This window comes from Protopterus annectens, chromosome 7.part0 (assembly GCF_019279795.1).
Source record: "Protopterus annectens isolate FY-2018-M chromosome 7.part0, PAN1.0, whole genome shotgun sequence".
Taxonomy (NCBI): domain Eukaryota; kingdom Metazoa; phylum Chordata; order Ceratodontiformes; family Protopteridae; genus Protopterus; species Protopterus annectens.
Window position 1 is genome coordinate 126172715 of NC_056739.1, and position 24787 is coordinate 126197501.

General features: G+C 43.7%; 1 protein-coding gene across 1 annotated transcript in view; it reads left to right on the forward strand.

Moving 5' to 3' along the window:
* Window positions 1–24787, forward strand: part of ANKS1A (ankyrin repeat and sterile alpha motif domain containing 1A) — a 3005277-nt gene that overhangs the window by 38369 nt on the left and 2942121 nt on the right. The window contains exon 2 of the mRNA XM_044076145.1: window positions 4932–5012. Coding sequence (XP_043932080.1) covers window positions 4932–5012 — 81 coding nt within the window. The remainder of the gene's footprint in view (window positions 1–4931; window positions 5013–24787) is intronic.

The window sequence follows — 24787 nt, forward strand, 5'->3', positions numbered from 1 at the left end:
CCCTCCAGTCAAGAAAATCCCGGATGTTCCACCCAGTCAAAGGGATTACGCAGCTTCAGAAGTTTCAAAGCTGCTAGAAAAAGGAGCCATCCAACAAGTTCAAGTTCCGAATGGTCACGTTGCAGTCTATTCTCCCATTATTAGGAAAAGAAGTGTTGATATGCTCCATCGACCTCAAGGATGCTTGCTACCACATAAAGCTGGACAGGGCATCCAGACGTCACCTAAGCTTCCAGCTGGGAGCCAGTCACTTTCAGTTTCAAGCCCTGCCCTTTGGTCTGACCACAGCCCCCAGGGTGTTTACCAAATGCATGGCAGTGGTGACTGCTCACTTGAGACATCAGGGATTCCAAGTGTTTCCGTACCTGGATGACCGGCTCCTTACTGCCACCACCAGGCATCTACTACTTCAGACCAGGGTCGCTACTATCAACCTATGCCAACAGTTGGGCATCACATTGAACTGGGAAAAATCTGCCTTGTTGCTCTCACACTGCCACTTTTATAGGCGCCGAATTAGACACCATCCTCATGCGGGCGTTTCTACCACAGGAAAGAATTGGAGTCCTACAACAACAGGTTTACGCCTTGCTCCCTCTGAGAAGAGTGAAAGCAAGATGGGTCCTCAATTGTTGGGGACAATGGCTGCTACGATTATGTTAGTCCCTCTGGTAAGGTTACATATGAGGCTCCTTCAGTGGCTACTCTTTGCTCAGTGATCTCTTCAACGTCTTCCACTTTCTCACCCTATTCTACTCACAGACAGGTGCAAACAAAATCTCAGTTGGTGGCTTTGCACCAACAACCTCAGTGTGGGAAAGCTCTTCGTTCCTGCTCCCCCGGTTGCCACAGTGACCACAGATGCCTCCCAGATTGGGGGGGGCATTATCTAGGCAGGACAGTCCAAGGCACGTGGCAAGAGCATGAGATGCATCTGCATATCAGTGTCCTGGAGATGAGAGCTGTGCTACTAGCATTGCAAGCACTTCAGAGTTTTCTTCCTCGTGGGACTATTGCAATCTACTCGGACAGTATGGCAGTGGTGTGGTATCTGGACAAGCAGGGAGGAACCAAGTCATATCCCCTTTGCAGAGAGGCCATGCGAGTGTGGCAGTGGGCAGTGACTTCCCAACGTTTTCTGGTAGCAACGCGCTTTCCGGGGAAGTCCAGTGTGATCGCAGACAGGCTAAGCAGAGCTATTCTGATGCCTCACAAGTGGTCCCTGAACTGTCAAGTTGCGGAGCAGATCTTCCACAGGTGGGGTCAGCCTTGCTGTGACCTTTTTGCCAGCCCCCTCATTGTCAAATGCAGCAGCTACTTCACCCTTATCCCCCCTCAGGGGGAGTTGCCCAGGGACGCTCTAGTCCACGATTTGCCCTCCGGTCTACTATATGCCTTCCCTCCATTTCCCTTGCTGTCAAAGGTTATTCAGAAAGTGCAATCATTGGGAAGCAAAATGATTCTGATTGCCTCGCACTGGCCTCATCAAATTTGGTTCCCCTTTCTCCATCCCTATCTCATGGACACTCCTTTGGATTCTGGACCCACAACCAGACTTACTGACTCACATGTCAGGGCAGCTCCATCCTTCTCTTCAGACCCTCCGGTTGACCGCCTGGCTACTCCACTTCCGTCGTTAGGCTTCACCAATTTTCGCCGGAGGTGGTTCATATTCTATCTTCCTCTCATAAGCCTTCGACCAGGAAGATTTATTACAGCAAATGGAAGAGGTTTTCAATCTGGGCACATGCCAAAAAGATTGACCCTTAAACAGCTCCAATTTCGTCTGTATTGGAGTTCCTGTCTATGCTTTTTAACCAGGGTTCAGCAGCCGCAACCATTAAAGTCCAGGTGGCGGCGATTTCTACCTTTCATGTTGCAGGCGAACCTAGCCTAATGGCACATAGATTCTGTAAGGCTTTCCTGAAGGGCACTTTGTTGCTTCTTCCTCTGGTCTTGGAACCTGTTATGCCTTGGGACATAAACTTTGTTCCACAGGGTCTTACTTCACCCCCCTTTGAGCCTGCAGCCACTTGTGATTTAAAATTCTTAACTTGGAAGACTGTCTTTTTGGTAGCCATCATGTCAGCCAGACGCGTTTCGGGGCTTCAAGCTTTATCAATCAAACCCCCTTATTTGATTTTTCATAAGGACAGGGTTTCTCTCGGACCAAATCCCTCTTTTTTTTTTTTTTTCCCAAAGTAGCGTCAGTTAGTAACCTTAACCAATCTATTGAATTGCCAGTGTTTTTTCCTCAGTTCTCAAATAAGGTAGAATTCAAATTTCATCAATTGGATGTGCACAGACAATTACGTTTTTATTTGCACAGAACGAAAGACCTCAGAAAATCTGATCAGTTGTTTCATTTTCAGAAAACAAAGTCACATTTTCCAGATGGATTTCCAGTTGTATTTCTTAAACCTGGGGGGGGGGGGGATTTAATGTTCGGGTGAAGGCTCGCTCTACCCGGTCTGTATCTACATCTACAGCTTTTCAGGCCAGATTGTCTATGGATGATATTTGTGCTGGCGCTACTTGGGCATCTCCTCACGCCTTCGTTACAAGTTAGATGTGGTATCAAGGGGCAGGTCTTACTTTGGTTCCACAGTGCTCAGGAGTATTTTCCACGGAGCCTCCCAAGATTTAGGTGCTGGGGACGCTGTCCCACGTGTAAGAATGTAGATGAGATTGGACTAGATAACATCAAGAAGTTATCTACTCACCATAACGTTCGATGTATGTAGTCCGCCTCACATTCTTACTTACCTCCCCTCCTTCCCCTGTCCTGGAGGTTCTGGAGGCTAGGCCTAGTTTCAGAGTTTCCTTCGTTTTTGGTTGTGTTATGCATGGAGAATGAGTGCTGGTGCTCGCAGCAAACTCTATCTGGGGATAGAGAGCAGTGCAGCATGGGATACCATCTTAGCCCAGCCAATAGAAAGACTTTGAGCTAAAAAGTGTGGCCGAGTCGGAGCCGACATTCGGCTGCGAACCCAGGGGTAAGAATGTGAGGCGAGATGGCCTACATACATCAAACGTTATGGTGAGTACATAACTTCTTGTTGTTCACCGCTTCCAAAACCTCCTCCCTAGATAAACACTCATTTGTAATCACCAGCAAAAACAATACTCCCTAGAAATAATCTCTGACACTAAACTACTAGGAGTACTCATAGATGATAAACTAAAATTAGACAAGCATATCAAAACCCCCCACAAAAAACTTGTATCTCTCCTTCCACCAGGCTCATACTAGCCATTACTTATCTCGTCCCATCCCTCCTATATGGTCTATCTATCCTCGCCAACCTGCAAATCCTCCCTCGAAACAAAACTCTACTCTTGCTGTAACAAGATATCAAAATTTGCGGCAGGTCACAGAGCTATTTCTCACCATTATAATTCTCTTCACCAACTAAACTGGCTTGAGCTACCTAACCTCCTCACTTATACCCAACTCATCCAAGCACACAAACTCATTTCCAGCTCCTCTCTTTGTCCCTCCATAGCCACTACCTTTTGAAATGCATGAACCAGAACGACTTCTAAGGTCTAATTCCCAAAAACTAATTAAATTGCACAAACCCACACGTCCAGCTGGGAATCGCCTAATGTCCTTCTCTCTTGCACGCCTCTGGAATTCTCTACCATCTCCTTTCCGCATCACCAGCAGTCTCTCCTCATTTAAAACCTTGTTGCACTCGCACCTAACTTCACAATGGAAGTGCTCCTGTTCCCATCCTACCTAATCCTTCTAATACCACTTCTCCTAGAACTAAATACGCCATCATTGCCTCCCATAGTTGCACAGCTCTATTGAACTATTTGACCACCTACTTAAGTTACCCTATGTTGCTACTTTTTTTTTAACAAGTTTTTTTTTTTTATTGCTGTTTAATGAGCTATGCTGATGTATTCTATCATTGTCAACCTTTTATCATATTTACTTTGTATTCCTATGAGATAATCTGTAATATTTATGTGCAATATGTACTGCATATTATTCTGGATCTTTTCTCCCCAGGACTCCATTGAAAATGGGCTCCTTGTGGCCCAGTGGACTATCCTGGCAAACAAACTGCAAATAAATAAATAAATCTAATGGGAAAGGTAATTTACAGAGCTCCCATGTAGACAATGCTTTTACATAATTGCTTTCCTCTTCCTCATGATATTGGCCTCTCAACAACCTTCTCTGGTTAAAGTCCAACGTAGTTCTGCTTCTAATTGGCTCCTAGGGTTTTTCTGTTGTTCAGACACTTTTTCCTTTGGAAAATGACAATCGTTTCACTGGCAAAATTCTCTTCTGTGGGCTTTATTCTTAGTAGAATGAGAAGCTTAGTCCCATTCAGCTTGGTGACTTGGTCTTTGTTGGTTAAAATTTATTTCTTCCTTAATCTGTTCTGCAAGTAATGTCTTTGTTCCTTTGGACAGAAAAATATTCTGACAACAACCATATATAGCAACTTAAATCTCATACTGCGCTTGGTTTAGAGGGGCATCTCCCATATCCCTGACTTTATAAATTTACCAACTTTTTTTCAGAGTCTCTGTAACTTTGAGGTGAAACTGTTTAATTAGTAACACCTCCTTACTTTGATTAGGCCTACCTTGGAGCTGGCATATTCAGTGGAAGATAGTAGGACTGAAGATCAGATTGAAGAGCTGAATATGTAGGTCAAAAAGAAAGGCAGTTGTTTTAGCCTATTACAAACATTAAAATACTGGATTACATTAACAGGGTAACTGTTTTGACTTGATAAAGTATGCAGACTGTGTTGTGCCACTGTTAACATGTTTGTCTAGTGTATGTTCATTAAAATGGCTTATATTGTGCAGTGCTTGTGATAATCGGTAGAATGTTTGGCTTAGTTGTGCAAATATTGCAACTAAAATTTAGATTGTTTTAGTAATTCAATTTTTTTTTTAACCAGCATCTGGAGGGGGCCAAATGTGAATTGTGTTGATAGTACTGGATACACACCCTTGCATCATGCTGCTTTAAATGGCCATAGGTAAGCTTTTTATATAATTTTGGATAACAGTTTGTTCATAGCTGCACTGTTATGATGCATCTGTTAAAGTACATTTGTATAGTTGATTTGCTACCGATATTTTGATAGTAGAAAAATCAGGTTGAATTCAACATGCTTAATTTGCTGCTGATAGTCTGGTACTAAGAGAAACTTTGACAGTTCTGAAACTATATCCATCCACAATCCCTTTTTCCCAGTTTTGCACATTTGGTTGGGATGTCACTTCAACAGTGACAGTCATCTAGATACACTGTATAAACAGGGGGGGGGGGGAGTTCTGCCTTCATTTAAATTTCACTAGTTCTCCTGACTGTTCTTCATGTATTGTTCCCACAAATTCTCTTTATTTTTATGTAATTTGCTCCCTCCATTTTCTAAATATCTCATCTCCAGATGTTCATTGTGTTTCACTGTTGCAGTCATGGCTGTAGGGTTCTCCCCTGCCGGCAGGCAGCCCCAGGTCGGCCAGAATCCCAAAGTCTGGGTCCGGTGTCGGCTGTTCAACCATGCTCCCTGACGTCAGAGCGCCAGGAGTACAAAGCTGACAGCCGACGCCATCTTCTCCAGTCTTGCCGTGCGGTGATAGCAGTTCGCATTTGCCAGTCGGCGGACTCCTGACGAAATTTTACTGATATACTGCAGTCCGAAGACTTTCTTCTCCACTCAAAGCCAAGTACCCCGTTGGGGAAACTTTTTTCTTGCTCCACTCCGATGTCAGAAAAAGTTAATAATTGTATTTCATGTGGGAAGCAAATACCTCCTAAGGATTTTCATTCTTACTGTATTCCTTGCTTGGGCCCTGACCACGACGTAGCTAGTTGTCTGTTTTGTGCTAGATTCAATCAACGTACAATTAAGCGAAGGTACGACTTTGCTTTTCATTACTTCGGTAGGCGCTTTAACTACAAAATGTTGTCGGATACGGTCCCAGCTACCGGAGTTCATAAACGTCGCAAGGATAAAGACAGGACTCCGAGGTCCAAATCTGATGATAGCGCACAAGCGGAGCCAGCTTCAGGTTCGGCCGTCGTCAGTGAGGCGCTTTTGCAGCCCCTGTCGTCGGCCATGTCAGAACAGACGGCCAAAACGGACTCTCATGAGGAGCCAACTAGGCCTTTAAATATTTCTGTTGCAGGGCCTTCGGACAATGCTCCTTCGGATGGGTCCGGAGCCACTGTGCAGGTACTGGCTTCCGAAGGGGTTTTCAGGCCTACTCAGCTACTAGTAAAGGCAAAGCCAAAGACAAAGGCAAAGACTCCTTCAAATCAAAGACTTCTACACAGGCTTCTTCTGAACCGGCTCCCAAGTCACAGAAACAGTTACTCAAGATGGAGGAGGATTTACTTACTATGATTAGGGGATGTTCTTCGTTCCACATTGCTGCAGTCCTTACTATTGGGTAGTCCGCTGTCCAGTCGGCCCGAATACCAGAGTATATGGCTGACGTCGGTCAGGGCGCATTAGACTGACGTCAGTACGTCAGGGTACTAATGCGCATGACCGACGTCATATCCTCAGTCTTTTTTGTCGCATGGTCCGATGCAGAAGCAGTTTTGCGAGTGCAGGTTGGCGTTCTGAAATATTTCCGAAACCGGAGTTTCAGACCGAACCAGAGTTGGCTAAGTACCCCGTTGGGGAACATTTTGTTTTTTTCTTGCCTCAGTATTTAACCGGATGTCAGAAAAAGTGAATAACTGTATTTCTTGTGGGAAACAGATACCTCATAGGGATTACCATACCTTGTGTATACCTTGTTTAGGGCCTGAGCACGACGTTGTTGGATGCCGCTCTTGTGCTAGGTTTAACAAACGCACTATTAAGAGGAGGTTAGACTGTGCCAGGTTAGTGTTTGGGAAGCGTTGCAATTATAAAATGCCGTCGGATGCTCCGACGCCCGCTTCAAGAAGCGCAAGGACAAAACAGCGAAGCCTAGGGTTGATGAACCGGCAGTCCTGGACGTCGGTTCTTTAGAAGGCTCAGTGGAGCCAGAGGTTTTGCCAGGAGTTTCTTTGGAGTCTCAGGCAGAGACTTTACTGTTACAGGATGTGCCTTCTCAGGAGGTAGGCCAGGCTGAGGGGGCTTCTCAGGTAACTGTTCTTCCCTCCCTTCCCAAGGTAGTTAGAGCCTCTCCTTCTGTTGCCAAAACTTCTTTGAGAGGTAGGCCAAGTTCAGCTTCAGTGGGGGCTTCTCCTAGCATTTCGGGTTCTGTACCTAAGAAACATATGCTTAAAATGGCAGAAGATTTGATTACTATGATTAGAGGTTCTATGCCCCCTCCTGATAAGAGGCCTAGGGTGGAACCGAGTTTGATAGTTTTGAACAGTGTTCAGAGGCTTCTGAGTCTTCTGCGGAAGATTTGCAGGAGTATCCTCCTTATTCTGATTCTGATGTGGATGATTCCACTCCTACAGCTTCTCCTCCTGAGGATTTCTCATTTTCAGAGACTCTGCATTCCATGAGGGAGCACTTTAAATGGGAAGGCCAGGATTACTCTGATTCCAGGAAAAGGCTTAGGGAATTCTTGTTTTGCCCCAGCATAGGCCCTTAGCTATACCTCCTGTGTTGAATGTGGTGGAAGATGTTTTTGCAGAGGCTTCCCTGAACCCTGATTCTTTGCCTCCTGCTCCTGTTAAACCTGATAGGTACTATAGGGTGCCTGAAGCTCATAAGTATCTTTTAAGAGTCCTAGGGCAGACCCGAAACTGTTTCTCAGGGACCTAAAGGTGTTAAGGCCTCTGTGGTTAAAAACCCTGTTCCCACTGATAAAGAGGCAAGGGCTTTGGATAGATGGGGAAAGAAAGTGTATACTTCTTCCACTTTAGCCATGAGGGCGTTGAATTGTCAGTTTCACATGCTTAAATATCAAAATTATCTCCTTTCACAACTGAAATCTAAGGTGGATGCTTTGGCGGAAGGTATTGAGTGTAAAGAGTTGCTGGATTTAGTTCATGTGTCTGAACAAGTGGGTAAACATTCTTTGCAATGTGGTTTTGATGCTGTACAGGCCTCCTCGAGGGTGGCTGCCACTAGTTCTGTTCTTCGCAGGCATGCCTGGTTGAGGGATCAGAATTTAGCTGAGCATGTTAAGACAAGGATTTTGGATGCTCCTTTACAGTCTGATGTGTTGTTTGGTTCGCCTGTGGAAGCAGTTTTAAAGAAAATGGAGGACAAAGCTAAGTCTATGCAAACTGTTAAAGATTTTTGCAGGTGCAGCCACCAAGTTTAGTAGAAATTGGCCTACTAAGGGATGGACATATCCTGCTTATGATTCCCAGTCTAGGGGTAGGTCTAGACGTGGTAGGGGCAGAGCTCAAGGTTCTTTTAGGCCTAGAACAGGGAGTTCACCTGCTCAGACTTCTGGTGAGGGCAGGGGTCAGTCCTTTCGTAAACAGACCCAATGACCTGCCTTTTCAGCTGCCAGTAGATTCTCGTCTGGCAGCTCCTTTGGGAGGAAGACTGTCTCTTTTCAAAGGAAATTGGGATTTAATTACTCAAGACAGATGGGTGTTGGATATCATTCACCACGGTTACAGGTTTTATTTCCATACATTGCCCCCTTTCAAAGGCATGCCAGATGTTCCTCCTCCACAAAGGAAAGAGGCTCACAAGCAAATTTCTCTGTTACTCCAAATAGGGGCCATTCAGCCAGTCCCTGTATCAGAAAGGGGCCTAGGATTTTATTCTCGCCTGTTCCTAGTACCAAAGAAGGGGAACACGTGGAGACCAATTTTGGATTTATCTATCCTCAACACTTATCTGGACATTCCCAAGTTCAAAATGTTGACGTTACAACAGCTTTTACCTCTGCTGGGCAAAGATCACTGGATGGTAACTTTAGATCTCAAGGAAGCTTACCTTCATGTGCCTATAAGACTAAGTTGCAGGAAGTATCTGCGTTTGAGCTGGAAATTCTCATTATCAGTTCTCTGCATTGCCCTTTGGCTTATCTACTGCCCAGAGTATTCACAAAGGTTCTGGCTCCAGTGATAGCTTACTTCAGGCTAAAAGGAATTCAAATCTATCCTTACTTGGACGACTGCCTGATTCTGGCTCAAGAAAAGGAAGACCTTCTACAGCATCTGGAATATGTTATAGCAGTGCTAAGATGCCTAGGGTATTCTGTGAACGAAATAAAGTCCAGTCTAGTACCCTCTCAAGACATGTGCTTTCTGGGTGTGAGACTGAATACAGCAGCCCAGATGGCCTTTTTAACCCCGGACAAACAAAAGAGTCTATCACTTTACTTCCATCAACTATCTCATCAGTCCGTGCTGACTGCAAGGACAGTCCTTCAAGCATTAGGGTTCATGGCATCTTGTATTCTGGTGCTTCCCAATGCCAAACTGCATATGAGGAAGCTACAATGGTATCTCAAAATGTATGGACACAGCACTGCCAGGATTTGGACACTGTCATTCAAATAATACCTTGCCTTCAAAAAGAATTTTTGTGGTGGGCTCAGGAATGTCACCTAAACAAGGGACTCTCTGTGACCCGGCCAGAGGCGAGTCAGATTTTAACGACAGATGCCTCGGACATTGCTTGGGGAGCTCATCTAAATGGAAAGTGGATACAAGACAAGTGGCCTGCCAGACTACAGCATCTACATATCAACATGAAGGAGATGTTAGCAGTCCAGTTTGCATTAATGGCTTTCAAGGAGTTACTTCTTCCAGGGCAGGTGTTGATTCTAACAGACAACACAACTGTCATGTGGTACATCAACAAGCAAGGGGAACACATTCTTATCCTCTATGCAGGCAAGCAATGATTTTATGGGAGACTGCGCTAAGCTTGCAACTAACTCTTCAGGCAAGGTTTCTGCCAGGAGCACAGAACTCCTTAGCAGATGTGTTAAGCAGACAAATCATGGATCCCCACGAGTGGAAACTGGATCTTCATGTATTTCAGAAATTGACAGTGTCATGGGGAACTCCAGACATAGATCTGTTCGCTTCTCCACTAAACCACCAGCTGCCAAAGTTTTGCACAAAGGGGTTTCATCACACAGCTTGGAAAGTGGATGCTCTGTCTTTCAGTTGGAAAAACCTTCATGTGTATGCCTTTCCACCTCTGCCTCTTCTTCCAAAGGTGCTATTAAAAGTCAGACAAGACAAGCCAAGGATGATTTTGATAGCTCCAGATTGGCCTCGCAACACTGGTACCCACTACTAAGGAGTCTGGTAAGGAAGCCTCCATGGCCTTTACCTTTGATTCCTCATCTGTTATCTCAGAAGGACGGTCATCTGCTCAATGTCAAGCTTCACTCTCTTCATCTAACAGCCTGGCATATTCTGTGTTGAAACACAGCAGGTCTCAACTTCCTCAACAAGTTTTAAATGTGATTATGGAAGCTAGAAGACCTAGTACAAGGAAAGTGTACGCAGAAAAATGGAAGAGATTTTTATTTTGGAGTACAGCAAAGAATTTGGAGATTTCTGAGCCTAATTTGAGTGTGGCTCTTCAATATCTTACTGAGTTATTGGACAAAGGTTTGTCCTTCTCTTCCATTAAGATTCATGCTGCAGCAATTTCAGCTCACTATGATTGTGACCCACCATTGTTTTCGCATCCTTTGTTCAAGCAGTTTCTTAGAGGGCAAAGAATATAAGACCCCCGTAGAGCTCCTACTCCTGCTTGGGATCTCAATTTTGTGTTGGAAAAACTTACTCTACAACCTTTTGAGCCTGGCTACTGCTGAATTGAAATACTTGTCATGGAAGACTGCTTTTCTGTTGGCTATTACTTCTGCAAGAAGGGTGTCTGAGTTGCAGGCCCTTATGGCAGTAGAGCCCTTTTGATTTTCCATAAGGATAGGGTATCATTACGCACTAATCCTTCCTTTATGCCTAAGGTGGTTTCTAGTGTGGCTTTAAACCAAACTATTCATTTGCCTACTTTTTATGCAGACCCCCAAAATAAAGGGGAAAAGATTTTGCACACTTTAGATGTACACAGGCAATTGCGTTATTATTTAAGCAGGACTAAGGATTTTAGGCAGTCTCAGCAGTTGTTTGTTTCTTTTGCTTTGAGTTCGCAGGGCAAGCCTGTGTCAAAACAAACTATTTCTAGGTGGATTGGGTTTTGCATTGCATTTTGTTATTCCCATCATGGCAAGGAGATTCCAGCTGGGATTAGGCCTCATTCCACTAGGGCTACTGCCACTTCAACAGCATTTCTAAGGGGTGGCAACTAAGGATATTTTGGAAGCAGCTACTTGGAGTTCAGTGCATACTTTCTCTAAGCATTATCACCTTCCTATCTACTCTAAGTCTAGGGCTGGTTTTGCCACAGCTGTTTTGCAAGGCATGTTGTCAGCTCCTACTTCTTTATGATTTGCCAGCCTCCCTTACCTCTGCTTTGGGATTCTACCCAATAGTAAGGACTGCAGCAATGTGGAACGAAGAACATAGTACAGTTTTGTACCTACCATAAATGTAGATGTTCGAGGATCCACATTGCTGCAGTCCAATTTACCCTCCCTCCTTCCCCTCTGTGTTTAGGGGTGGTTGTGTAGGTGAGGTTATATGTTGATATTTTTGTATATTTTTGTATATATTGTACATATTTTTGGTGCAGGTATTTTGGGCCTTGTCTTTTTAGGGTCTTCTGACATCTGGGGCAAGAAAAGACTGAGGATATGACGTCGGTCATGCGCATTAGTACCCTGACGTACTGACGTCAGTCTAATGCGCCCTGACCGACGTCAGCCATATACTCTGGTATTCGGGCCGACTGGACAGCGGACTACCCAATAGTAAGGACTGCAGCAATGTGGATCCTCGAACATCTACATTTATGGTAGGTACAAAACTGTACTTTCTCATCCCCCTCCAGACAAAAGGCCAAGGCAGGATGTTTCTTACAATTCCTCTGATCAGGCTTCTGTTTCCTCAGTTTCTTCTTCTGATCAGGAATATTCTTTCCCTCCTTATGAGGATTCTGATGCTGAAGAATCCATTCCTTCAGCTTCTTCCCCTGAGGATTTCTCTTTTGGGGAAACTTTGCATGAAATGAGGGAACATTTCCACTGGGAAGGACAGGAGTATTCGGAATCCAAGAAAAGGCTGAGGGAATTTCTTTTTCTTCCCCAACATAGACCCCTGGCTATTCCTCCTGTTGTGGATATTGTGGATGATGCCTTTTCGGAGGCTAACTTAACCCCTGACTCTCTTCCTCCTGCTCCTGTGAAGCCTGATAGATATTGGGTTCCTGATTCCCATCAGTTTTTATACAAGAACCCTTCTGCTGACCCTGAAACCATTTCTCAGGGTCCTAAGGGAGCTAAGGCCGCTTCTGCCAAAAATCCTACTCCTACTGAAAAGGATTCTTGATCCTTAGAAAGATGGGGCAAAAAGGTGTACACTTCTGCTACTTTGTCCATTAGGGCTTTAAACTGTCAGTTTCATATGTTTAAATACCAGCAATTTCTATTGTCTGTCTTAAAACAAAAGCTTACTTCCATTTCTGCCTGTGCAGAGGATAACGAATTACATGACTTATTGCATGCCACTGAACAGGTTGGGAAGCATGGTTTACACTGTTGATTTGATGCCTTGGAGGCTTCTTGTAGGGCTGGGGCCTCTGGCACAGTCATTAGGAGGCATGCATGGCTAAAGGAACAAAATTTACCTGAACAGGTAAAGGTTAAAATTATTGGATGCTCCTGTTCAGCCTAATGTTTCGTTTGGATCGAAAGCTGAAGAAGTGATTAAAAAGATGGAGGATAAGGTGAAATCAATGCAAACAGTTAAAGATTTCTGACAAATACAGCCTCCTAGATTTAGCAGGAATTGGCCTTCAAAAAATTTGTCCTTTCCCACTTCAGACAGGCCTCAGAGGGGTAGATACAGATGTTCCAGAGGGGAGGCCTCAATCACAAGCTGCTTTATAGATCAAGACAGTGGACTGCTTCCACCCCTAGGGGAGGAGAGGACAGGTCACAATCTCAAAGGAAACAGACTCAATGACTCCCTCTGTGGGGCTACAGGAACTTCTTCCCTGGAAGCCCCCCTCGGAAAAAAACTCTCTTTTTTATCAAAATTGGACTCAAATAACCCAAGACAAATGGGTTTTGGATGTGGTTTTAAGAGGTTACAAATTCCATTTTCATACCTTGCCAAGGCTAAGCGGATGGCCAGACCTTCCAAAACATCAATGGATGGAGGCCTTAAACCAGGTGGAAGCTGTTTTGGCTATGAATGCCATAGAACTGGTTCCTCTTTCAGAGATGGGAAAAGGGTTTTATTCAAAGGTTTTTTCTAGTCCCAAGGAAGCAAAGCTCATGGAGACCCATTCTGGATCTGTCGGTCTTGAACACCTTTCTAGAGATTCCAAAATTCAAGATGCTTACTCTACAGCAGCTACTTCCAATGCTGTCCAAAAATGCATGGATGGTAACTTTGGATTTAAAGGAGGCATATTTACACATTTCCATCAGGCAGGATCGCAGAAAATACCTCCGGTTCAAAGCCGGATCGAGGCACTTTCAATTCTCTGCGCTGCCCTTTAGATTATCTACTGCGCCCAGGGTCTTCACCAAATGTCTGGCTCCAGTAGTGGCTTACTGCAGACTCAAGGGAATTCAAATTTACCCTTATCTGGACGATTGTCTAATTCAGGCAGACAGCAAGGATGTCTTACTCCAGCATCTAGAATTTGTACAGAACCTCCTCAAGCTCCTGGGATTCTCTGTAAACATAAAGTCAAATTTAACACCATCGCAACAGATAACTTTTCTGGGTGCACTTCTAAACACCACAACCCAGATGGCATTTCTGACATCCGAAAAACAGTTACAGCTGGCTTCAACTTTCAAAACCTTGGCAACTTTAACTCCTCTATCTGCAAGGAGATTCCTGCAGGCTTTGGGTTACATGGCCTCCTGCATCCTTTTCGTACCATATGCAAGACTACACATGAGGAAAATACAGTGGTACCTAAAAAGTGTATGGTCTCAGCATTGCCACAGTTTAGACATACTGATCCCCGTTCTTCCTTGCCTTCTAAAGGAATTTCTTTGGTGGTCCAGGGCATGTGCTCTAAACAAAGGGAAACCCTTCCGTCTGCCTCCTGCCTCTCGGATTCTAACCACGGACGCCTTGGATTATGCTTGGGGAGCCCATTTTCGGGGGCAATTGTTTGCAGGGCCTTTGGACAAAGGATCAGAAGCACCTGCATATCAATTTAAAGGAAATGTTAGCCGTTCAGAAAGCTCTATTGGCCTTCAGGAATCTTTTACAACCAGGACAACTGTTAATACGAACAGACAACACCACACTTATGTGGTACATAAACAAGCAAGGGGGATCTCATTCCTACCCCCTTTGCAGACTAGCCATGGATCTATGGGACACAGCTCTATCTTGCAATCTGGATCTTCAAGCTCAGCTTCTACCAGGGAAACAAAGCTTCCTGGCAGACAGTCTGAACAGACATCTTTCGGATCCACACGAGTGGATGCTGGACACCAAAATATTCAAAATGATAACAGCAGTCTGTGGATGTCCTCACATAGATCTCTTTGCATCCCATCTCAATCATCGGCTACAGACTTTTTGCACCAGGATTTTCCACACAGAAGCTTGGAGAGTGGACGCCCTGTCATTCAGTTGGAGGAACCTCTTGGGATATGCCTTTCTGCCTCTCCCTCTTCTTCCACGGGTTTTATTGAAGATAAAACAGGACAAGCCCAAGATGATCATCTTGCTGGCTCCAAATTTGCCTCGGCAGTTTTGGTATCCAACTCTAAAAAACCTATGCTTGGAGCCCCCTTGGGTTTTACCTCAGTCCCCGAACCTTCTGTCTCAACATCAGGGTCAGGTTCTACACTCTCATGTCAGAACTCTCAGCCTGGCGGCCTGGTTAATCTAGGGCCTTTGATTTCTTCTTTAGTGCCCAAGCAGGTTATGGATGTCATTTTAGAAGCCAGACGTCCTAGCACTAGAAAATCTTATGCAGGAAAATGGAAAAGATTTATTCCTGGATGCAGGCTCAGGATTCTGATCCTCTTCTTGCAACATTACTTTAATTTTACTTTACGTGACAGATCTCTTACATAAGGGTCTCTCTTTCTCTTCCATTAAAATACATGCCTCTGCTATTTCTTCTCATTATAATACGGACCCTCCCATCTTTTCCCACCAGCTCATGCGACAGTTTCTCAGAGGAGCTAAGAACTTAAGACCTCCTAGATCTCCTCCTATTCCTGCTTGGGATCTCAACTATGTTTTGGAAAAACTAACTTTGCCTCCTTTTGAGCCTGCTGCTTCTTCTGACATCAAGTTTTTATCTTGGAAGACAGCCATCCTGTTAGCCCTAACCTCTGCCAGGAGTGTTTCAGAGTTACAAGCTCTAATGGCTGCGGAACCTTGTATTATTTTTCATCACGACAGGGTATCTTTGAGGACTAATCCTACCTTCATGCCTAAGGTGGTTTCCAAAGTGGCTTTAAATCAAACTATACACTTGCCAACCTTTTTCCCCACTCCTCAAAATAAAGGGGAAAAAGGATCTTACATTCCTTGGATGTACACAGCTACGTTTTTACCTGAACAGAACTAAGGACATCAGAAAATCAGAACAATTGTTTGTTTCTTATGCTTCCAGTTCCCAAGGTAAAGCCATTTCAAAACAGACCATTTCTAAAAGGATTGCTCATGGAATCAGATTTTGTTATTCTCACCATGGAAAGCAAATCCCAGGGAGTATACGGACTCATTCCACCAGAGCTGCTGCCACTTCTGCGGCCTTCCTCAGGGGAGTTCCTACCAAGGATATTTTGGAAGCTGCAACTTTGAGTTCAGTGCATACATTTTGTAAGCACTACAATCTACTTCTCTACTCTAAGTCTAGGGCAGGCTTTGCCTCTGCAGTCTTGCAGGGCCTTTTAGCCGCCCCTTCCTCTTTATGACCACCTCCCTTTCTTTCAGCTTTGGGATTCTACCCTACAGTCATGACTGCAACAATGAAACACGATGAACATAGTACAGTTGTGTACACCTACCATAAATGTAGATGTTAGAGTGTCTTCACTGTTGCAGTCTGGGTTTCCCTCCCTCCTGTCCCCTCTTATTTTTACTTTTGTGTATTTCCTTTTTTCACCATTCTTCTGAGGTGTATTTGCAAAGGTTATGGGACCTTTTTAATTTTGGGACTCCTGACATCTGGGGCAAGAAAAACTGGAGAAGATGGCGTCGGCTGTCAGCTTTATACTCCTGGTGCTCTGACGTCAGGGAGCATGGTTGAACAGCCGACGCCGGACCCAGACTTTGGGATTCTGGCCGACCTGGGGCTGCCTGCCGGCAGGGGAGAACCCTACAGTCATGACTGCAACAGTGAAGACACTCTAACATCTACATTTATGGTAGGTGTACACAACTGTACTTTCTTTTATGCCCTTTATGTCGATCAGTATGATTGTATACCTTTTTAAGAAGCTTTCCATAGGCTTGCACACGTTTATAAATGCTGAGCACGTGCAAGCCAGACTGCCATTTTGTAGTAAGCTGTTGAGATGTAAGTATGCACGTATTTGTAGTCAATCAGTTTATTTATATTTTGTACTGGCTATAACTGGGAAAAGCCGAAAGACGCAAACAAACTGTTGCTATCCATCCTGATGTTTTTGTGTAATAAAGCATATAAACAAACTGCCCCACCTGTTCATGTCCGTCATCTTGGTTTACAACTGGAGACGGTGTCAGAATGGGTTCCAGATTCGGGACCAAGAGGCACTCTGTTAATGGTGGAGGAATATAGAGGGTCATCCCTAATGCATGTATAACTCGCAAAACCAAGTCAGAAATGAATTTCAGGCACTAAAACGTACTTAAATGATTTCTTACTCTAAGAATATGAAAAAAGCACTCGGAACACTCAAAACAAATTTCTAGTTGAACGAAATGTCTGAAACTGTGTCATATTGATAAAAATATTCAAAATAGTTACGAAAATGTTTGAAATAAAGTCTGAATATATATACAAAGTGTTTGCAAGGTTGTGTGGTATTGCAGTGCAGTTATTTAGAAAAATACAGCCATTTCAAAGCATATTTCGCAAAGTACAATATTTCAAAAAGTTTATTGTGCATTTGAAAGTTTATTACAAGTACCTGGTGTGTGTGCTTGTTCATACATAATTACAAGTGGGCCAGGATTGCATTGTGTTTTACTATAATTTGTTGGTATGACAGAAGGCTTTCGCATACCAGCTCCACTTTTTTTGATGATAATATAGCAGAGAATTGGAGAGTGTTTGAGCAAGAGTATGATATTTTCATAAAAACTGCATTTTCTGATAAAGATGTACGTATAAACGCATTTATTTTGCTTAATTTAGCTGGTTCAGAAGCAATAAAAAGACAACGTTCATTTGTGTATGCACTTAGTGTGTTTGCAGGGGAGGGGGAAAACTGCCACATAGTCAAACCCCCTGAATCACAGTAAGACCCCGAGTGCTTAAAACGTAAATTTAGACAAATGTGTAACCCCCCCCAAATGAACATTACAATGGGAAGGCACTTATTTTACACAAGGGATCAAAAGCCTGGTGAAACATTTGCAGCCTGTATAACTGACTTGAGAAATAAAGCCAAAACATGCAGATTTGGTGATTTAAGGTATGAGTTGATAAGACGGACCTGTGTGTGGTATTAAAGATGATGCTATGAGAAGGATTTTGTTTGTGAAAGTGATTTAACTTTGAATAAGGCCGTTGAGATTTGTCAGAGATATGAGCTCTCAGAAAAGTGCATAAATATGCTTACAAATGGAGAAATGCATACTTGTGGTATTTTCTAGTGCTAATGTTGATGGTATGCAGCACATAGTTAAAAGAAACAGGTTCACACAGTTGCTGCCATGCGCTTTTGTCTTTCATTTAACCACATGCTGCATACTATCAACATTAGCATGTGGTTAAAAGAAACTGGCCTATTTCTTTTAACCACGTGCTAATGTTGATACTGTGCAGCACATGGTTAAAAGAAACCGGCCCAAGCACATGGCAGCAACTGTGCAAGTCCTGTAACAGTCTCTGGTAAAACCTCATAGCTTTCTAGCAAATTCCAGTGCACGCACAGTCTCAGTGAAGCATAAGGGTGAGTCAGCAAACTCAAAGCATGTTCCCTCACCAAGCCTCATGTGGTGGTAATCGTGTGTAAAAGAGAAGTGCTTAGCTTTTGGTCAGCAGTGCCACAGATGTAAAAAGTGTAATAATTTCCAAAGATTTTGTAAATCAAAAGAGGCTCTTTCAGTACTATGTTGTGTCTTTCGGCTTTTTCCGGTTAGGGGTCGCCACAGCAGAACTCCGGTCCGCTAATGATTGGCAGTAGATTTTTACATGCCGAGTTGCCAGCCCTGACACACAACCTTCAATGAAGGTACGCCCATTCACGCATGTCTCCACAGAGAAGACGCTTTAGCTGAGAATCGAACAGGACAACGTCTTACTGTGAGGCAACAACGCTACCGCAGCACCACCACCGCGATAGGCTCTTTCAGTACTATGATGTTTACAAACCATTAACTCTTTCTTGTGATGCTTAGAAATTTGGTCTTAGTGCAGTCATTCTTCAAGAGGGTAGACCAGTAGCCTGTGCATCCAGAACTCTAACCCAAACCAAGATGCAGTATACTCAGATTGAGAAAGAACTCTTGATAATTGTTTGGATGTTCAAAGTTGCATGATTATATTTATGGCCACCCAATTCAAATCGAAACAGATCACCAGCCTCTAGTCCTTGTTTTGAGAAAGCCTATGCATACAGCTCCAGCCAGATTGCAACACATTGTTGAAATTGCAAAAGTATAATTTCAGTGTTGTCTACACAAAAGGCAAACTTCTTTATCTGCTGATACTTTATCCAGATAACTGAAATACCAATGAACAGCATGAAAATGAGCAGCTTGATTTTTTGAAAAATTTTTTTTTCCACACGTCTTGATGAGCTTAGAAGTTACAATGCCTTGGTTCCCCAACTTCAAAAGTTCAGTCACTTTATCAGTTGAGGATGGCCTTCAGAGCAGTCTTGTTTACCAATAGAAGTGCAACCATAATTTCCTTACAGAGATGAGATTTTGTTTGACATGCTATCATCATGAAAGGTCCAAAAGTGAGTGTTCAAAATCCTTACAAGAGAATATTACCATCTTGCATTGTGACCACATAGGAACTAATTGTACCAAAAGAAGGACAAGTGGGCTAGTATTTTGGCTTTCTTTGTCAAAGGATATCGAGAGAGTACTTTCATCTTGGTCTGTATGTAATAGTACTAAGCCGCATCAACAGAAAGAACCACTTCAGCTAAACCAGATTACTGAACTACCTTGGTCGACCGTAGCTACAGACATTTTCAAATGAAATGGTCAGCATTACTTGGTGTTACTAGAGACTTATTCATATTGGTTTGAGATTGACCTACTTCCTAATCTAGCATTCAGCACTGTCCTTGAGTGTCATTTTGCAGTCCATGGTAGTCCGCACAGTCATTTCTGAAAATGGTACACCGTGTACAAGCCAGCAATTCAAGAGATTTGGTGAAGAGTGGGACTTTTATCATGTTAAGAGAAGCCCTGAGTACCCACAATCAAATTGTTTGGCAGAAAGTGCAGTTCAAAGTGCAAAACAGTTATTGGAGAGGTTGAAACGAGATAATAGCGATTGGTTTTCTGAATCTCCTGAATTTCAGAAATATTCCTTATGATAAACATCTTGGTTCACCTGTACAAAAGCTTTTGTCAAGACAAACCAAAACCACACTACCAATTAGTAGTAATCTGTTTGTTCCCAGTGCTAAAAACAACAAAGCAGTGAGCTAAACTTAGGAAAAGGCGTTTGTCACAGAAGTCCTATTATAAGTCCAGAAAACTGCTCAGTCCATGACGAGAAGGGGAGATGGGATGCAGATGTCCAAAGGTTTTGATCTGATTAGAGTCATGAAAAGTGCATGTCCAGAGCAGAGATAGTACAGTGTGGAATCACAAGGAGTAGTATTTAGGCAGCATGAGAAACATTTAGTACCGGTGTCCGAGCTTGTATTGCAGCAAGATAAGATTCCCAAAGCCAGACTGTTCACCAATGACTGTCCCTGCTGCTACACCCAGTCCTACTTGCTGTATCACAAGGTCAGGTCTCATTACCAGACCATATTCCTGATGCATGGCAACTTGGACTTGAACATTGTGTTTATTTCTTAGTGTCTGTATAATTGCATGTCTTTTTCTGATGTCATTTTATTGTGGGCAATTCACTAAAGAGGGAGGGTGTAGATCTAGTATGTATGTATACCTTTAAGAAGCTTTCTATGGGCTTGCGCAAGTACCGTGCACATGTGAGCCAGACTGCCATTTTGTAGTAACCTCTTGAGATGTAAGCATGCATGTCTGTGTAGTCTGTCATTTAATCAGTTCATTTTATTTTGTACTGCTGTTAATCCATCCTAATGTGTTTGTGTAATAAAGCGTATAAACTAACTCCCCCGCCTGTCAGTCATCAATTGTAAACCAAGACTAATGACACTTTACAATATTCAGTGTTTCAGTTCCAGTTTAAATTTTGATTTATGTTTTCTAGTGATCTCATTTTGCAGCCAAGACATTGCTATGTCAGGGTAATTCCTATCTTATCACACCTTAGATGAATCATTTCCTTAGTTTCAACTGTGTGCTTCTCCAACATTTTTTGACAAAACATTCTGTAGGGAATTTTTAAAATCTGCCAACTCATTCCATCCCCTCTCTTTATTATGCTTACATCTCAACAGCTTATTACAAATGGCAATCTGGCTTTGCTGGTTTCAGGACTTTAGTTTCAGTGCTCAGAGCTATCCAGACTTTCTTGTGGTAGAGGGAGGGCCTACTGTTTACCAGTGAGAGTGGGAGCATTGTACTGCCTATCTAAACACTAACACTAGAGGAGTGGTTTCCAGCTCTGAAATTTTAATTTTATTGGCCATTTTGGGTTGGTTTCTATTCCTTTCAACTTTCTCCCATCATTTGCGCACTGCGGGGCCAAGGTTAAACTATTGCTAGTGCCAGAAAGTCTGCTCTTTGAGTTTTCCCTTAGAACTAGCTAGTTTATCAGCAGTAGCACTAAAATCTGTATACCTGCGACTAGTGCTTGCTCTAAAACTTGCTAAAAAACACTAGGAAGCCTTAATTTGTTGCAAGCACCCACCTTTCATTGGTAATAAGGAGAAAATAGTTGTAGGGGCTAGACAGCCTACAATTGCAAGTACCTTGCCAAAAAGTAAGGGAAAACCAGCTCTTGTACTACACAAAGAAAGCACCTAACTAGGCATGTCCAAGGGTCAGCTTCCAGTGATTTCTACTGTCCACCTGGTGAACCTGGGCATACGGGAGCAATGCAGCAATTGCCTCATGTACACAGACAACCCTCTCCTCCTACCGCCAAACACTACAACCTGCGAGAGATGCACTTACATAGCCAAACTGGAAGCAAAGCTCTCTCCAGCCAAGATTGTGCTAGACAGTCAAGAGGAGAAGGTTAACACCCACACAGCACCTCAAACAGCACATAGTCCTTCAAAACCCACACATAGCAACACAAAACCCACATATGCAGAGGCTCTTAACAATAACCTGCCCAAGCAACAAGGACCTCCTGAAGCTGAAACGCAAACAAACACCACCCCCAGACACAACCAAAGCATCACATAGCTCACAGCACCAGTGTGCCACCCAACAGCAACTCCTAAGGTAAGACAATGTACCAAACACTAGTCACAGGTGACTGTATAGTCAGGCACACTGATGTCCCACTCACCAGGATGAGCAAGGAGAAAATTACAGTTAATTGCCTGTCGGATGCCAGGATCTGCCACATAACGCATGCACTGAAGTCACTCCACAACAGGTACAAATATGTCTCTGTCATTCTCCATGTTGGAGTGAATGCCGTGAGACGTACCTCCCTGGACTACATGAAAAGATACATGGAAGAGCTCTCTGATCATGTAGCCCAGGCAGATATGACCCTAGCCTTGAGTAGCATCCTGCCATCACCCAAAATGATAACACAGTATAAGGACAAAATGATATAAGGACTTCAATAATTGGCTAAGCTTCTGGTGTCATTCAGAGGGGATCCAGTATCTGTCTGCCTGGGATGACATGATCGACAAACCCCTATGCTTTGCAAGAGTTGGTTTGCCCTGTCGCCCCTGGGATTCAGGTTACTGGCTAAGGCTCTTGCCACCCCTATAGTCCCTTTTTTAGGCAATGTTCAAAGGACAAAACTACCACCATAACTGGTACAAGCAAGCAAAATCTGAAGTTAATGCTACTCAATGCTAGAAGTCTAAACCTCAAGATGCACTCTCTCGAGGCTCTCCTAAAAAAGGAGAACATAGATAACTGTGCAGTAACTGAGACCTTGTTCAAAGCTCCAGAGAGCACCCCTGCAATACCAGGCTACAACTCATACTGCACTTTTCAGCCACCACACCAGGACCGAAACACTAAAGGTGGAGGAGTGTCCATATTCACACCTCCAGGCTGGTTGCCCAACACAATTCTTCTGCAATTCGTCAGGTGCAACTAACACTAGGTAAGACTGCAATACAAATTGTAGCTTGCTACAGATCCCCCACCATGCCCCACGATTCTCACTACACCTTTCTAAACATACTGGAAAGTATTAAGATACAGCCAAACACCCTCATACTGGGTGAGTTCAACTACCCTGCCATTAACTGGGAAAACTTCTCCTGTACCAACACTTTTGCTCAACGGTTCTTGGAATTCATAAAATGTTTGTGTTTCACTGTTGCAGTCATTACTCTTGGGTTATCCTGCTGGCAGGCTACCCGCAGTCAGCCAGAATTCCAAAGACTTGATCCGGCGTCGGTTGCTGTCGCCTCTTCCCTAACGTCAGTGCGCCAGGGGTATAAAAGATGCAGCCGACGCCATTTTCTTCAGTCTTTCTTGCCGCATGGTGCCCGAATCAAAAGCAGTTTGCAAGTGCCGGTCGGCCGACTCCTGAGTTTCAAAACTGAATTTCAGATCCGAAGTCTTCACTAAAGCTAAGTACCCCATTACGGAAACGTTTTTCATGCTCCAGACCAATGTCAGAAAAAGTTAACAATTGTATTTCTTGTGGGAAGCAAATACCTCATAAGGATTTTCATTCTTACTGTATTCCTTGCCTAGGCCCTGATCACAACGTTGCTAGCTGTCAGTTTTGTGCTAGATTTAACCAACGCACTATTAAGCATCTGTATGATTTTGCCTTTCATTACTTTGGCCGAAGGTTTAATTATGTAGCCGACAACTGGAGTTTATAAAAAGCGCAAGGAAAAGGACAGACATCCGAGGTCCAAAACCGATGACGAGGCCACCGCTAGACCAGTCGCCGGTTGTCAGTGAGGCGCTTTTGCAGCCCCTGACCTCGGAGCCACAGGCCGCTACAGACTCCCACGTGGAGCCGACTAGGCCTCTGGATACTCAAGGTATTTGACCCTCGGAAACTATTCCCTCAGATGAGTCCAGAGCCGCTGAGCAGGCATCGGCTTCTGAGGATGTTTTCAGACTTACACAACTAATGTCAAGCCTTCCTCAGTTTCAAAGACGAAGATTAAAACAGCTCTAAAGACAAAGAAACAAGTACAGCATTCTCCTGGACAGACTTCCATGCCTAAGAAACAGATGCTTAAAATGGCCGAAGACCTAATTACTTTGATCAGGGGTTCCCATCCCCCTCCTGATAAGAGGCCTAGGCAAGTGACAGAATATGACTCTTCTGATCAGGTTTCAATTTCTTCTGACTTCTCTTCTGAACAAGGATACTCTTTTCCTCCTTATGAGGATTCTGATGCTGAGGAATCATTTCCTTCAGCCTCTCCTCCTGAGGATTATTCTTTTGGGGAAATCCTGCATACCATGAGGGAGCATTTTCACTGGGAGAGCCAATATTATTCAGAATCTAAGAAAAGGCTCAGATTTTCTTTTACTACCTCAGCACAGACCTCTTGATATTCCTCCTGTTCTAGACATTGTAGATTATGTATTTTCAGAGTCCGGCCTGTCTCCTGACTCTTTACCCCCTGCACCTGCTAAGCCAGACAGATACTACAGGGTTCCAGACTCTCATAAATTTCTATATAAAAACCCTGCTGCTGACCCAGAAACCATCTCTCAGGGTCTCAAAAGGGTCAAGGCTTCCACTGCAAAAAACCCTGTCCCCCTCTGATCAGGATTCTAGGGCACTGGACAGATGTGAGAAAAAAGTTTACACTTCTGCTACCTTGGCTGTAAGGGCTTTAAATTGTCAGTTTCATATGCTTAAATATCAGCAATACTTAATGTCACTGCTTAAACAGAAAATGTTGACAAATTCTGAATGTTCTGATAACAAGGAAATGCAGGATGTTATGTAGTCCAATCTCGCCTACATTCTTACTCGCGGGTTCAGAGCTGAATATCGGCTCCAACTTGGCCAACTTTTTTATTTACTAGCTCGAAGTCTCCCATTGGCTGGGCCAAGTAGGTATCCCATGCTGCACTGCTCCATAACCCCAGATCTCGTTTGCCGCTCGTGTAGCTATGACGCGGTCTCGCTTGGCTGTGGCGAAGTACCTTCTTTGATTCAATTTCTCTTGAGAAATTTGCTAGTTGTTCAACCACAAAAGCTATTTTAATAGCTATTCTTCTTCTTGCTTGTTTGCAGTGTTTTTTCTTTGTGTAGTTGGTATCCCTAACTGTTCCGGTGAGCTAGGCCCATTTTATTACAGGACC